At 37.2% G+C, this 16,193-nt stretch overlaps 1 protein-coding gene across 1 annotated transcript in view; it reads right to left on the bottom strand.

The window, feature by feature from the left end:
• LOC112561210 (unconventional myosin-XV-like) overlaps positions 1-16,193 on the bottom strand; it is a 55,334-nt gene that overhangs the window by 11,593 nt on the left and 27,548 nt on the right. Inside the window, 25 exon segments of the mRNA XM_025233555.1 lie at positions 1,099-1,211; positions 1,500-1,547; positions 1,667-1,764; positions 2,702-2,816; positions 3,258-3,308; positions 3,763-3,853; positions 4,287-4,402; positions 4,773-4,894; positions 5,042-5,176; positions 5,400-5,403; positions 5,406-5,665; positions 5,983-6,211; positions 7,060-7,239; positions 7,922-8,995; positions 9,464-9,534; positions 9,809-9,938; positions 11,073-11,348; positions 11,661-12,351; positions 12,798-12,998; positions 13,820-13,892; positions 14,081-14,250; positions 14,520-14,680; positions 14,976-15,050; positions 15,411-15,509; positions 15,831-15,964. Coding sequence (XP_025089340.1) covers positions 1,099-1,211; positions 1,500-1,547; positions 1,667-1,764; positions 2,702-2,816; positions 3,258-3,308; positions 3,763-3,853; positions 4,287-4,402; positions 4,773-4,894; positions 5,042-5,176; positions 5,400-5,403; positions 5,406-5,665; positions 5,983-6,211; positions 7,060-7,239; positions 7,922-8,995; positions 9,464-9,534; positions 9,809-9,938; positions 11,073-11,348; positions 11,661-12,351; positions 12,798-12,998; positions 13,820-13,892; positions 14,081-14,250; positions 14,520-14,680; positions 14,976-15,050; positions 15,411-15,509; positions 15,831-15,964 — 4,717 coding nt within the window.

Raw genomic sequence — 16,193 nt, 5'->3', positions numbered from 1 at the left:
TCTCCACTGATTTATAATAAAATGATCCCAGTGGGCAAATGTAAGAGAAAATGTAGGTCTTGCTTATGCCTGAAAGTTGTGATGGAACAGTCTGTTTGTAATTAGCACAAAAAACAAACCTTCATGCACATTTTATATAAAATTCAATTTCTTCAAGTGTTGCTAGTACAGTCCCTTACGTATTGTAACATTGACCATTCACATGTCGACACGTAATCAACCATGTATTGGTACTCATCACTTATTTTCTTTTTTTGTTCTGCTTTGTTTTTTCTTTCACTCTTTCTCCCCTTCTGATCTTTTTCTACCCTGCATCTAATCTCTCTCCCAATGTACTGAGTGAATGTGTTTTAAGAATGAAAGGTGTTTTTGAATGTCTAACATCCTGCTTTGTAAATTCTTTTTATTGAATAAACAAAGTAATAAAAATTTAAAAAAAACAAATTAAAATTACTTGCAGAAATTAAGACCATTCAAAAACTATAATGATTACACATGACCTCAAGTTGGTCAATACCTCTGATCCTATATGTCACTGCAGCTGCATGAAAATGTGAGCTAAATGATGTTCAAGTGACATTGTCTAACATCTTCACAAGTAAGGAAAAAGCATCATCATCAGCATAAATGCTGGAGATAATAAATTACAGTTGTTAATAAGCTACAACTTAATAATAAATTGAGGCCTTATGCTCCTTGAGGAATAACAAGGAATAAACCTAAACTACTAATCAATTACAACTTGATTCCAGAATTCAACTTTGTATTGCCCAAAGAATCATGGTCAAGAATGTAAGCATGCATCAAACTGTGCATCAACATACACACATAAAGTGAAAGGAAGAGCCAGTGGCAGACTGTGGTTTTAAAGTGCTGGGCAAGAGCGGCAAGTAAAATAAACTGTGCCCCTCATTCATAAGTAAAGGTCATAACTTTTAAAAGTTCTAGTTTAAAATACATTATATATAAAAATCAGTATTAAAAATTAAATTAATAACTAAAAAACATGAAGTTAATGTCACAAACTGTAAAATGCAAGCTACATATTCACAATGATGGATTTTCAGCCAAACTATATCAATGAAAAATACTACTTACTTGTCCAAGGACTCTCGGAAGTGAAGTATGGCGAATTCCATCATCGAATACTTGCCATCATGAACTACTGTTCCTTGACTTGTCTCACTGTAGTTATCTGGTGGTGGGCCCTCCTATAATAGGAATTTTATGTTTTGTGTGTAAATTGGCAAAGAGACAGTTAAATTACACGTAATGGCAGCCCAAGTTCCCTAAAATCTCTTGCAAAGCTGAAGTGCTTGATGCCAATTAGTAGCTTACACCCACATGATCTTTGGTTATAGAAAAATGTGTGCCTCTGACTGAAATGCCTGTTGTACACTAGTTTACAACACTGCTATGCACTTTGACTACCAGTACATTGAAGTATGAACCAATTATTTCTTTAAGGGAAATACTACAAATATTGTTGACATGCTTACCCTGCTGAGTGGTCTGCCAGGTTGTGAAGGAAGTTGGTATAGTTTGGGCTGCAACCATGGAAAAACAAAAATTGGAAAATTTATTCTAAATTCTCTCCAATGTAGCATAAATTCAAGATTTTGTTTTCACAGTATGCATGTACTTAGGTTACATTTTTCCCCAGTACCTTCATGGAAGAATTCTCCACCTCATGCCTGGCCAGTGGTCGCACATACTCTTCAGGGAAGAGCCCAACTATGCCATTCAGTGAGCCATATAGCCACCCTGCAAAAAATACACCTGTTTAGAAGGAAATATGAGACATGTTCCACTTCCATCCAGACTTACCAACAAAACGAACCCAGATAATTTTTTTTAACATTTTTCTCTTATTCTTCAACTTTTTCAAGTAATCGCCACCAACTGCAACACATTTTTTGGCGCTATGGATCCATTTTGGAAAACACTCCAAAACAGCTGACTTTGACATCAATTTTAGCTGTTCCCACACTCCAGCAATGAGTCACTCTCGAGTTTCAAAGTTCACTCCATGCAGGGTTCTTTGAGCTTTGGGAACAACCAAGAATTGCATGGGGCGTCTAGTCTTCGAAACATTGACACCCGACTGCACAAGAAACTCCAATCTCATGTTGACTGTGTAGGCAGGAGCGTTGTCATGATGGAGCCACGGACTTTTGAGGGTTCTAAAGTGATCTCTGACCGTAACTGCAAAAGCTTGCAGGAATTCTCAACTTTGTTGACACTGAGTCTCTTGACATCCTAGGCCTTGGTTCACAGCTGAAATTACCTCTGCCATATCACCGAAACCAGTCTGTGATAGTCCTTTTAGATGGTGCATTATCAACACAAGTTTCTTTCATTTCCTGCAAACTGCCAACAGCCCAAAAGCCACACCAAAAGTGATGCAATGTGCTGATGGCACTTGGTGAAACATCCCTTGTATGAAAATATGTTGCTCTTTGCCTTCAAGACAAAATATTTGGAAAAATTGATCTTTTGTACCTTAGACAAACAGTTAAAAAAGGGGAGGTAGTCTTTCAGCTTTTGGGGAAATGATTATACTATGACCTTACATGAATGGCAGACAAATCTATTTCCTGATATTCCAGTCTAATAGAAAATCTACATTTTCATTAAATATCTTAATACCAGGACTGTCTCACAATTATGAATGATAAAGTGTGACAGGAGCAATACACACCTCTCTCAAGGTTCATCTCAGGGTCCATAAGTTTTATGATGTCTCCATTTTTGAAGCTGAGAAGTGTGGACTCCCTGGTGATATAATCTTTCACTGCCACAACAAATTTATTGCCCTGTAAACAAATTGCAAATGTCTTAGTTGCACTGCTCTCAAAAAGATACTGCTGTTTGGAGATGTCTGTAACTGCCTTAGGATGCATATGCCTTTTCCCCAAATAACAAACATAAACATGCATGTTTATATCAGTGTGCATAAGAAATAATTTCTATATATTTTATGATTCCATCACACTTGATAAGATTATAATCTTATCAAACCCATTGCACTGCCAGTTCTCTCTCACACACACACACAACACTACAACACTTCGTTTTTTGATGTAAGGTCATTCTGTGTATGAATTAGTTTTACTCATAAACAAAGCAGAAATCTGCTAAATTTTCCATCAAATAACTCAGTCCTAAAATAAGAGTGAATGTTTTGACATCACAATGCAAAAATGTAACTAAGAATAATCAAACTCATGGCAGCAAATGAAGTAGAAGAATGTTACCTTTTCACTCTCCTGACAAAATCTGTCCACCATGTCTTTCAGTTGTTTTGGCTGGAATGATTCAATAGACACATGAAAAATTAAATTCTCATGAAAATCCTGATACACAGTCCTCAAGCAAGAAAGGACACATAATAATATGCTGTATTAAATGATGTTATCTAAAGGTCTTTTTTGAAAACTGTTTTCCGAACTCTTGCTGTCTTGCATCTTGATGCACAGTTCTATGGGCAATACTGAGGTTTCAAAAAAACCATACTGATTATTATTTCAATTAAGCAGATTTAAAGAGGGAATAGTTTCAAAGACAGTGAGCTCTAAGCTATAAGAGCTACATCCATTAACCTTCATGAGCTAGTTCCACAGCCTTTATCAATGTTCCCCTCACCAGTCTCCCATGATAACCCATAGGTCCATTAAAATCTTCAAATTAAATGGTCCACAACAAAATCCCTCTACACTAATAAATAAACTTCAAGAATTGTACTCATCACACGTCACTTACCCGAATTGTCTGGAAAATAAGTGACTTTGTTCTCAGGTTTAGCTGCACAGATGTACTAGTGGGCATGACAGTGTCAACTACATCTTCAAACCTTCACACGACAAAACAGCATTTTCAATATCAGCTGCACAGTCTCTGCTTTTGCTTACAATTTGTAAAATATCAGATAATGAGGAAATAACATTTTAATATTGCCTGAATCACAATTCTTCAATAACTTCCCTCCAAATTTAACTTTAATTTCTACTATGGTGCTAGCCCCAACACCACTACCTTCTAATTGTTTAGACTGACCACAACACCTGAAAAAAGGTTTTCAAAAACCTTCATGACATAGCTATCACTTAAGTTTTTTTCCCCAAATCTAAAGACAATTTTCTAAAACTGTATTTAATATGTTATGTATGTTCTTATAAACACATCATTAAATATATATTACACTCTAACTAGAGTAAAGAAAGAAAACAAACCCAAAAAATAAAGATTAGTCATCTAACAAAGAAACAGTATTAAAAGGTCCTCACCGAAACTCTTCTAAAACTGTCAGATGGTCTTCCACAACACTACGTTCCCTTGTGACAAATCTCAAACCCGTATGACTGATGCCCAAGTATTTGACATCTGCATAGTGACCAATGCACTGCAACATTGTGTAATGCCTGGTGTGGATTTATGGTCATTTTTTCTGGCTTAGATGCTAAATATTTTCTACACACAGACCACAAGAAAATGACAGCTACATTTATAAATAATGCTTTGAGAGTGCACTTTGTTTTGACTAAAGAAATTGATTTAGGAGTTCAGATATGTTATATTCTAATTTTTAGGATAATGATTTGTGTATCACATGTAAACACATGTAATAGGATGCAACTCTGCCTTGTAATGACATATCTTAAGTTATGATAGCTACTATTTTAAAAAGCTATTTAAATATGACTCCCCCTGATGAAGCAACTTTAATTACAAAATGCCACTATTTTTAACCCCAAAAGAAACTGAAGACATACAGCGATTGGGAAGAGACGACAGAAGTATGTAGGCCACTCCTTGGCAGTGTCAACAATGACCTTCTTAACCTGCAAGCTCAGTTCCTTAGTCAGGTAATTGCTCTTCTCCACACCATGGCCATCTGCAAAAATCAAATCATCTAATGAGCCAAAGAAATGCATTTTTGTTGTACACCATGTTGACACAAGTATGCATCATGCTTATAGAGAAGGCTGTTTAATTCAAAACAAAAAATTCCTCCTGTTGATCATGCTTTCTCCACACTCACCGAGCATGCTGCGCATCTTGATGCGTTGTTCCTTACTAATGCGTACACAGGCATTGTTGAAAACATCCTGCACAACCTGACAGTACACCAGGTGCAATATTGTAGAGTTGTCCAATCTTTCTGAGGCCAGAACACCTGGAAATATATGTAATATTTGTATGATACTCTGCCATGTGAATCAAAATTTCTTCGTGGGGTTTCTTGGATTACTGGATGGTAGGCCTTGTTCAGTAAAGACATTCTACCTGCTTGCTGGCACTTTTACCTGGATATTTTGTGTGTTTGTGTGTGCATATGCATGTTATTTCTAATAAATTATTTATCACAAATACACACATTTTCTGCTCTTTATACCTACCTCCTTCCTGATAAGTAGTGACCAAGGTACTTTACTGTACATAAGGAAGTACTTTTTGTTCTGTGGGTACAGCTCGGTGATAGCACGCTCAAAGCTTGCATAATCTATCAGTGGCTTTTGTTCAACATCTGGTTCAATTCTGGGCTCAAAGGATTCATGTTGATCTGATTGTATGACAGTTTCAAACTTCTCTTCCACTTCTACTGTCTCTTTCTTGCGAATTTTCAACTGAGGCGGAGGTGCTTTTGGAGGAGGTGGAGGTTCATCTACCAGAAGTAGACAAAAAAAAAAAAAGGAGATAAGTTATGAAATAGTATATCTATATGTCTAGGCTTTTTTTGCAAAACACCGAATCCTGAAGAATCTAAGCATTTGAAAGTGATGAAACAATTTCCTTCTGGCAACAGCTTTAAATAATTGATACTGGGCACATCTGAAATAAGGGGGAAAGAGTCATTATGCTTTTATTAATTTAAACTTGAGAAGAATTTGTAAACATTTTAGTACCTAAGCTGCTTTTGTGGGTCATGTAAATATACATATAAATAAAAAAATAAACCAACTAATTTCCTTTGGCTTTTACCTTTTTCAATGAATGATGCATAAATTGCTTCATTTGCTTGAACTGAGGCAGAATGCTGCATTTTCTTCAAAGTATTTGTTGTCTGTAAGCCAACACTTTGTCCAGGCAGTTTTGTGCTGACTGATGCATCATCCATCTGTGTCTTGGCACTCCCTCCAAGCTTACGTTCTAGAAGTTTCAGGGTCTCAGAATGGCCTGTTTCTATTAAGGACTTTGCACGCCTTGTTGACTGCCAATTTAAAAATATAACATAAATTATATTAATGGGAAGTGAACATGTACATAAAAGGGGGAATCATAAACTAAAGGCAAACTGCATTTAACAGCTTTAACAGAAGTAAGTCTGACTAATCAGGTATACTACTTTTGTACACAGTACTCATGCAAGATGACATATTTGTTGTATCATTCGACTAGCTTCTGTATTGCTGCAGAGAAAAAAAAAAATTGGCTGCTCCCAAAGCCAGGTGAGAATTGCTTCCTTTTACATCATCATCAGTGGTGAATATCTATGATCATGCCGTGCTACCTTCAGTAGACCAAAGATTTGATAATTCTGCTTTATGGCAAATGCAGATTCATAGCAGATATCCAAACATGCAACCCACTGATACACCATCATCCATCGGTGTTCTCTACTCAAGGCATAAGCTCATATGCTCATGCATTCGTAATGTTAATGGGCAGCTAGATTGACTTTCATTGCTTACACCTGTTCTTCCCGCTTAAAAACTTCTTACCAAATCATAAACCTCTTGTTGATTCACAATGATACATCCATGCTAAGCCAGCTACTGACTGAATTTTTATAGGCTTTAATCTCTTTGCCCATAGACAGTGCACTGCAGCACCTTGTTCTTTGGTGGTAGAATCTCACAATAAAGGGTTACCTCTGAACTGTGTACAGTCACACTATTCAATTACATGCATTGCATTTCAATAGCTTCTCTAAGTTAACAACTCCCTTTTTTTCAAATTCTATCAATTTGCAGAAAAATGTAGACTCATCAAAAATTAAAAGATTTATTAAAAAGAAAGGATAAACCAGTGCACAAAAGAACTCCAAAAAATGCAAACCTCTACATTAGATCGCTTCAAAATTGATTTGGGCTCATCATCTGGAACAACAGGTTTCTGCCACTTCCTCTTCCCAATAATACGGTTCTCAATGCCCCTTGCAACCTTCTCATCAATTTCCAATTTGCCCACTTGCACTTCTTGCTTGTGAATTTCCTCTGAGGGTGGTGGCCATACCACCTACCAGAAAAGATCATTACTGTTAAACATGACAATATAAGGAACACATCAAAAACAACTGAATAGGTTTGCTAAGTTCTCAAGGAAGTGTCTATAACGCATATAACATTTTTAAGCAAACACTTCTGAAATTTACAAAATAAAAACCTCAGCAAGGACTTCTAATAGCTTTCATGTTAAGTAACTTTGCAGCTTATATGACCTATGTAACATGTACAAATTTAAACAAAAATTTAAACCTAGGTACAGAATGTAAAGAATAATGATGCTAATAAAAAAGGGAAAGAAAGAATACCAAAAAAAATCAAGAATCACCAAGACTGAAAAAAAAAGTTCTTTTGATCGCTGCTTTGTCTCAATAAGATTCTAAGTGAACAGCAAATGAACATTTATATGAGCTGAGCAATACATATGTTGATTATGGATTCAACAGCTTTAGAAAATGGACTGTTATTGATTTTAGTGGCAGCTTTATTTGAATTTGTATACAGGTCTAAACATCATGAAAAATGGTGCTGGTGGTTTCATCATAAAGTCCATATGCTAAACATATAAAGTCAAATTAAAACTCCATGTGTAAAATATGTGTGGTTTATTGGTGACTGCTATCACAGGTTTGCAGGATACTCTTCATAATAGTGAGTACTGAAAACTGTATTACTCTGCACAAACAAAAGACTACCTTGCCAATGCGCACAGTGCGAGCACGACCACTTTTGTCTCGCACAGTGAAGGTTCCTTTTTCTTTGTCAATCTCCAGACCAAGGGGTATAGTTGACATTGGAGGTAGAGGAGGAGGAGAGGGAGGTGGTGCCACAGGCTGGCTGTGGAGAGGAGGAGCTGCAGTACGAGCATCTACATAAATGCTTTCTGAAATGTGCACTGATGAGTCCATCACTTGAGGTGGTGGGGGTGGTGAGGGTGGTGAGGGTGGTATGGGTGGATGAGCTGCTAGTGGTGGAGGTGATGGTGGGGAAGGTGGGGAGATGGAAGGGGGAGGTGACGACGACCGTTTGCCAAACAAACTGGTGGCTGCTGTTGATTCTGGATGGCTTTGCTGAACAGTTGTCGTAGTGTTAAAGGTTACAGTCTTTGTTGTCTTAGCAACCCCCACTGTTTTGCCAGACTGCTGGAAGCCGTAGGATGCACTGGGCTGGTTCTCAAAACTAGATTTAATAAGATGCACACGTTTGGGGGCCACTGGAGGCCCCTCTTTGGAAGAGCTGGTGGCAGTAACCATCTCAGACGAACCATAAGGCACATGAAATCTCTCTCCTGGAGTGATCTGGGCACCAGGAGGCATCATGATGGTGGATGAAAAGCTGTTGTCTGGGCTGAGTGCTGCAGCCTGTGCAGATGCAAATGTTGTAGTTTGAAAACCTGCTGAGGGAGGAGAAGTCTGGCCCTGCATCTGCTGCAACTGTTTCTTCAGGTTCTCGCGTTCAATGGACTGTTTTAGGAGTCTGTTTTCCAACTCAGTTTGCTGCAGGGCAGTCTGAAGAGAGGCTACTTGCTGTACTGCAGCTTGCTGTGCAGCAACTTGGTGTACTGCTGCTTGTTGTGCAGCAACTTGGTGTACTGCTTGCTGTGCAGCAACTTGCTGAGCAGCAGCTTGTTGAAAAACTAACTGTTGGGCAGCAGCTTGCTGGGCTGCAAGCTGCTGTGCTGCTGCAGCCTGAGCTGCATAATTCTGCTGCTGCTGTTGCTGCTGGAGGGCTGCCTGTAAGATAGCTGCCTGCTGCTGTCTCTGCTGATCCTGCAAAAACATAGCAAATGAATTCTGTGAAAAACTTTGTGACTTGTACAAGATCTGCACAACACGTTATGACAGTGTCATCTGTGCCAGTTATTAATAAAGTCGCACAGATTTTTTTTTCTCCCATAAGAGTACCATTTTAACACTTTCAAACACTTGTTTGGATACAAAACCACAGGTTGCTCAGGTCTTCAAAATTCACATTTCTTTCAAAAATAGAAAGTAGCTGTAACTGCATCCATGAAGAAAGGTGAGTCCTTGATCGATTTTAACTTTGTTTTTATAAATCTATCTCCATGTATTCATCATAGGTTCCTGTGTGATACTAGTGCTATATACGACAGAAGAAAAAGCTATTTATGATTTAACTTGCTCACACCCTTCTCTCTTTTTTACTCACACTCTCTCACACAAGCACACAACAATGGCAGAACTGATTCTGAGGACGAAGTTGTCAGAAGTTCATACCAAAAGAACAGCCTGTAATGCTGCCTGCTGCTGCTGCATTGCTTGCTGGTTGAGAAGTTGTTGCAAGGCATCTGTTAACATTAACGGAAAATGAATTTAATAGGCTGTGAGGTGTTGAAAATTCATAATGGTAGAGAGAAAGAGTTGGGTGGGAAAAACTGCTTCTTTTTCCCTCCTTTTTCCTCCCACCCCCTTCTCTTTATCTCAGTGAAAAGGGAAAAGGAAACAAAGAACAGAGAGACAATAAAGACTCATTAAAGAAATACTGTCAACATTAAAACAAATATGAGTAAATGAAGGTCAGTTATAAAGATATATATAAAACTGTGGCTAGTACACACTAACCTTGCTGTGGCTGCAGTCCTGGAGTAAGCTGCGAATTGAAGGTGAACGCTGGTGAAATCATGGGTGGAGCAACCACAGAAGCAGGAGTAGTCAGGCCAAGCCCCATATTAAGTGGAGGAGGAATAATGGTCTATGTAGAGGGAAAACAAAGCCCAAATATAAATCATATCTCATCACTTGCAAGAAGCACATCATTCAGAACCTGAGGAAATAGATTATGGATGTGGAAACTTGTGAGTTCTAGATTTGGACTCACTAACTGTAATACCTTAGTTGTTACAAGGGCTTATATATGGGGAAACATGAAGCAGGGTTCTTCTGAGAGGAAATCGCAGTTGTTTAGTGTTAAACTGAATTGCCCTCTAGGGATTAATAAAGTATTATCTTATCTTATCTTATCTTATCTTATGTAGTAATTTGAAGGGGTTTTTATGAACACCCGATTGGTTTAAAGTTGTTTTGGATGTTTTATCCAGTTCAGTTTAACTTTTTTGTCTTGAGAGAAACAATTTTCTTTCAAATTTCTTTGGGGGAAATCCCATATTCAAGCAAATCTTGTGAATTATTCATGCAGATGAAAACATCTAATAAAAGCCTAAAAGGTCATGTGATTGTTTCCTCATGGGTAAGGTGGTAGCATTAAAGTATCAATTTGACATCATGCAGCTTAACAGTTATTATTATCAAAATAAGAAAGTTACAATTACTAGTCATCAATGTGTCCAAAATCTGGTTATGGGCTTATCCAGAATTTTACAACTATTTTTCTTCAGATGGATTAAAAACTAGAATGGCACGTATGGGCTGGAATGTGCAGATGATCAAGAAAAAAAGTAATGTGGGAGAGCCATCTGATACAGTGAATGTTCTACTGTGAAGGTACCATTTAAACAAATCAAGTTCTTTCTTAAATTAATTAAAGAATTACAGTTTACTTAACCTGATAAATGCAAGACATTAGAAATCAATTAAACATTTAAAAAGTTATCAAATAAAATTAATAACTAGTCTGAAGAAGCAAGGAATGGTCACATCACGACTACAGGCCTTTCGAGCACAAAATGATGAGCAAAACAGAATAAAAGTAATCGTTGTCATTTAAAGGAAACATTCACCTGCAATGTATTATTTCTTGTATGACTGCCCCACACTGTGTAACCATGTAAAGGAGAAGTGTGGGTTACAAAAGATAAAAGCCGATTCAAAATGGAAATTAGATTAGGGGAAAAATTTAAATTACAATCAAAATAAAAAGCACACAAACCTGCTGTGTCTGTAGCCCAGGCACACCCTTGCCTCCACCCTTGATCCGTGTGTGCAAAGACTGCCCATTGGAAGCAGTGTCAGCCATGTGTTCATTTCTGAGTACGGATTCAAACGTGTCATCTACCCACTGATGCCAGTCTGAAAGTTTGGAGCTCACCAAGTTTGCATTTCTTGCTCTTAAACTTGATGTGCCACTATGTATGTTTCCGATCTGGTTCAGCTCCAAACTTGACTCATTTCCAGGATATTGAACAGCAGATTTCTGCTTGTAACTCTGTTCAACAAGATAAACTTAAATATGAGAAAAATTCCTAACATCCAAGTTTGGGCCTTGTATGACTCTTGGAAATGTTGCTTGGGGAAATACTATCTTTTGTAGAGCTCATTCCAGCCATTTCGAAAAAATTACACTCTTATGGAACTTTAATATATCAAAGTTCAACTGCAGTCTCAAAGAGGAAAGTAAAGTGGTTTAAAACAAGAACTACATGATTAAACAGGTTGCTTTTTCTATTTTTTGTGTATCAATAGAGTAAACAATTAAAATTACAACTATAAATGAAAAGCTATTCTTCTCACAACCAACCTTCTGTGTCACACCCTTGCCACCTCCCTTGATGCGTGTGTGCAAGGACTTGCCATCTGAAGCAGCATCATCAATATGTTCATTGAGGACGGTGTCAAACACATCCTCAACCCAGTGAGACCAGTCTGAATGTTCAGAGGTCACTGAGTGCACATCTGCTGCACTAACACCTGATACACCACTGTATTTCTTCCTTATTTGGTCCTTTACTCCAGTCTTGTTTCTGACTCCTTGACCAGAAAAATTCTTTGTGTAGCGCTGGTTCAGTTTGCTCGTTGAAAGTTCTCCATTCACTCCATTGGATGCAACATCTGGAAAGTAGCGGGCATTAATCTGAGTATGGGACAAGCCCATGTCCTCGTCATTTTCATCTATTGTGGACATATCCCCATTTAAGGCACTGCCATTCATTGCTCCATGTGCATATCCATTAGAAATGTGGCCGTTTGTAGGCGGTGCAGGAGCCCGACGCTTCGTGTAACGAGCATTCATGCGGCTGTCTGACAATTCTGAGATGAAGATCTCTGTTGGACGCTGGTTGAGAATGCTGGTAGTGGAGAAACCTAGTTCCTCTGCAGTGGGAGTCTTGTGACCACCACTAGCACCTAGAGGCACTGGAGGCAAAGTGCGTTTCAGCATCTCTGGCATAGGAGGCACCAGCAACAGGAAACGCTCCAAGTCACCGTGAGGGCTGTTAAAACAAGTATTTTATCAGCTTCACAAAAGTTTTCCACTGCAGCCATGAAGGTCACAAATGAGAGTACAATTCATAGAAAGAAACTTGTTTCAATCTTTGAATGTGTTTTGATAAAGATTGTTTAAAATGCACCACCTGAAATTCTTATTCACTCATTACAAGCTTATTAGCCTGGCTGACAAAAAAAAAGCCCTGAAAAATTTATGGAGATAAAAAGTTGCCATAGTACATGATTGTCTTTGCAAAATCCGTTATGGCCAACTTCAGATGAAGGTAAAATTTAAATTTTTAAAAAATTTTCTTTAAAATTTAAAATCCATATAAATTAAATGCATTATTTTGTAACAGTACCTAAAAAATAAATCAAAGATAATAAAACATAATATTTTGATGTTCATCAATAAATGGCTTTGGACTCTAAAAACTGTATGGATAAATACCCCTCATGATGGTGTTTACGGTGAAGCCGATCTTGGTTTTTGTCAGTTGACACAAGAAAATATGCCTTGCAAGTTGGAAAGCCTGGAGCTATCTCAATTTCACTGATTAGGTCCAAAACATAGTCGTAACCCATCAGCTCATAACGTTCAAAATCCTCCTGCAGAATGACTGTCCAGCCTTGTGTATTCTCTGTCAGACCTCTGTACATACAAATATTTACTGTGTCAATAAAGCTGATTTAAACACTTAAGACAGTTTTCTCTTCTAAAATATAGCACACACTTGTGAATTCTATATCACTCTTAAAACAAAATCATGTTCATTTTGGCCTAGCATATAGTTGTAAGATTATCTGAATTCTCAGAAATATGTTTATGTGCATGTGTGTCAGTACTTGTTCTGATCAATGCTACCTTCACCTGGCCTTGTATCCTTACTTTCTTAAATCACAAAAGGTGTTAATGTAATTCAGATGAACCCAGTCCACCTCATCTTTCTTCTTCTCTACAACTCCTGTGTTTGGTGATAAACACCTTTAAACGCCAACCTTACTCTTTTAATCACTATGACTATATGGTTGCAGTACATGTACTACATTGTGCTGTGCACTGAGCATGCCTCCTCCGCACATTGAGCTCACCTCCATGTAGGGAAATGTACTTTATAAAGTTGTTATTTTTATTAGTAGTACATGTATTACTGCTTTTTCATATTTAATCTATTGTATTTCCCACAATAATATAGCTTGTTTTTAGCTCTTGTAGCTTCAATTCATCCCTTCTTTGCTTAACAGATATGCCTTCAATTTCACTTTTTTCAAAATGCGGATGAAACATTATCTAATCAAATATATGGTCAATGTGCACAGCTAAATGTCATCTTCCTTGAAAAGTTTGTGGTTAAATAAGTAAACAGTTCAAGAATCAGTGTAAATTTATTTGAAGCACACCTATCTAGAAAAACGTTTTAAAGAAAACCAGTTGCATCAAAGCAGTGCAACCTTTGTGTAAGCATTTCTCACCTTTGTTTCAGAAGGTGGGATGTGAACAGCTCACCAGAAGTCCATGATTCCACGTGACCAATGACGCTGATGTCTGGATGACACACACCATAGTTAGCTGCCTATGAGTTGCCAGTTTTACTTATTAACTTATGAGCAAATCAAGCATAACAGAAACTGTATGTTTGTTGACTGCTAAATAAACAACAACTAAAAAAATAAACAAAACTTTAAACCTAATGTAAAATGAAACAGAAAAGGTTAACAGAAGTTTGTCTTCACCATCTGGAAACTTGGCCTCCAGGGCCATGCTTGCTTTGCGTTGAATGGCACGCCATTCCAGAAAACAAGGCGGGTATACTCTGCTCAGCTGTGGAGCTAGGTTAGCTGACTGTAGAACTTTATGTTGACACACAATCTTGTATCCATTGACAGCAACATCTGATACAAACCTGTAGAACAAAAGGGTACCAATTACAACACCTATGGAAAAAAATTAGAATAACAGAACTCTAAAAGGTAATGATTTACAACATTTAACATAAACAGCCGAGAAATCATTAATTTTCTGGGAGAGGCTCCTCTTTAATTTGTGCAACATTAACCATACACTATCAGAAATAGTTTTTGCAAATAAGGAAAATGAGAACAACTCCTTTACTTGATCCACTAAGGCAAGAAATAGGTAAGAGGCATTATAATGACTGTGGATGGTGCTAACTTTAACAAGTATTTGAAGAGAGAGGAGCTGGGCATTAAGCAGGACAAGCACGAGGCCATAAGCCGCCAGATGCGCTCAATCTGCTCTGCATTTTGGTTCTGCCATGCTTGGTTGGCCACCTGGCAAAGCAGCTCGTCACGGAGACCTTCATTCTGAAGACCCTGTTGTTATTAAAATTAAAAGTCAATAAATGGCATTCGCATTTTGAAAATTTTTCAATCAAAAAAACTGTCTCTATTTAAGATTAACGACTGTCATCGCAAGCTTATGGTGAATTATTTGGTGTAGAGACAAAAAAAGAATAAGTTTAACAAAAAAACTGATTTTAAAATACATCAAAGCATTAATACTCGTAAGATACTGCATCTACTTGGAGAAGCCATCTTTAACTTCTGTCAAAAAGTGACTGATTTTCAATATAATTATATGTGCAAAGGAGATAAGTGTATTACTTACCATCTGGACAATGTAGTCAGACAATATCTTCTCTCTTTTTTCTGTCATGTTTTCTTCACTCATGTAGCGCAAAATCTGTTTTAAAAAAAGAGAAAGAACATCAAGAAATCTCTTCATCCTTTTACTTCAGTGGAAGAAAAATACAATTAAAAAAATAATCATCACACCTGTAAATAAAAAGAATTTTTTTGCTTTATATAACTGCACACAAAATACATACTGGCACACAAGTAAATATATGTGCTCTTCTTCCAATCCTAGAAAGTGAAATAAAGAATGCATCTGAAAGTAATTCTAAATGTGCAGATTGAATGACCTAGAGCATGTGTTGGATGATACAGTCGAACAACTCTGTTTCAATTTCACTCTGAAAATTTACTTGTACACATTTAAAATAACCATGAACTCAATAGTCAAACATGCTGTACCACTAACCAGTTTAAAGAGAGACAGTGATTTGTACACTAAATCATCAGACTGCAGGTTTGTCAATGATGACTTTAAGGGCTCCATTTTCACACCCCAGCGTGGTTCCTGAAGGCAGAAAAATAAATCACAATTTTGCATGCAAATCACTTGATTAGATTGTTTATATTTTTTTAAGAGGACACAGTACTTTTTATTTGATGGCACTTATTTTGGGGGTATTGGGAATTCAATTTTAATTGATGAAATGCAACAGTTATATAACCAAAAGTTTTGTTGCTAAAACTTCAGCTGTAACCATTAGTGGTTTTTCTCTTTAGTCCAAGAATCCAAGAAAAGCGATTGCTTGAATACCGAAATTCTAGATATTGTGAACAGTTGCATCAAACAATTACTACCCAAAGATATATGTAACAAAATAAGACTTACTCTAAAGTAGACACTGGTAAATTTGCTGAAAGAATGAGAATTGATGTCCACTGGCAGACGATACCCCATATCCATTGCCTGCACATCACCTGCTGCAGCCATGATGTTAACTCCATCATGTGGCAGCCTCCATTCTAGTTGCACAAGACAAGAGTGCAAATATCACACCACAGTTTTGACATTACTCTATATATCTTCTTTTTTAACATTTTTATTCCACAATAAATATGTGTAAAACAGATATAATCATACATAGAATAATTCAAAATTTAAGCAACATACATATGCACAAACATAATATATACATAAGATAATAGAAATAACAAATAACACGGTAATCTATCTGCTAGAGAAAAGGAAAAG

This window comes from Pomacea canaliculata, linkage group LG1, assembly GCF_003073045.1.
Source record: "Pomacea canaliculata isolate SZHN2017 linkage group LG1, ASM307304v1, whole genome shotgun sequence".
Lineage (NCBI taxonomy): Eukaryota > Metazoa > Mollusca > Gastropoda > Architaenioglossa > Ampullariidae > Pomacea > Pomacea canaliculata.
This window is presented reverse-complemented; position numbering and strand designations above follow the sequence as displayed.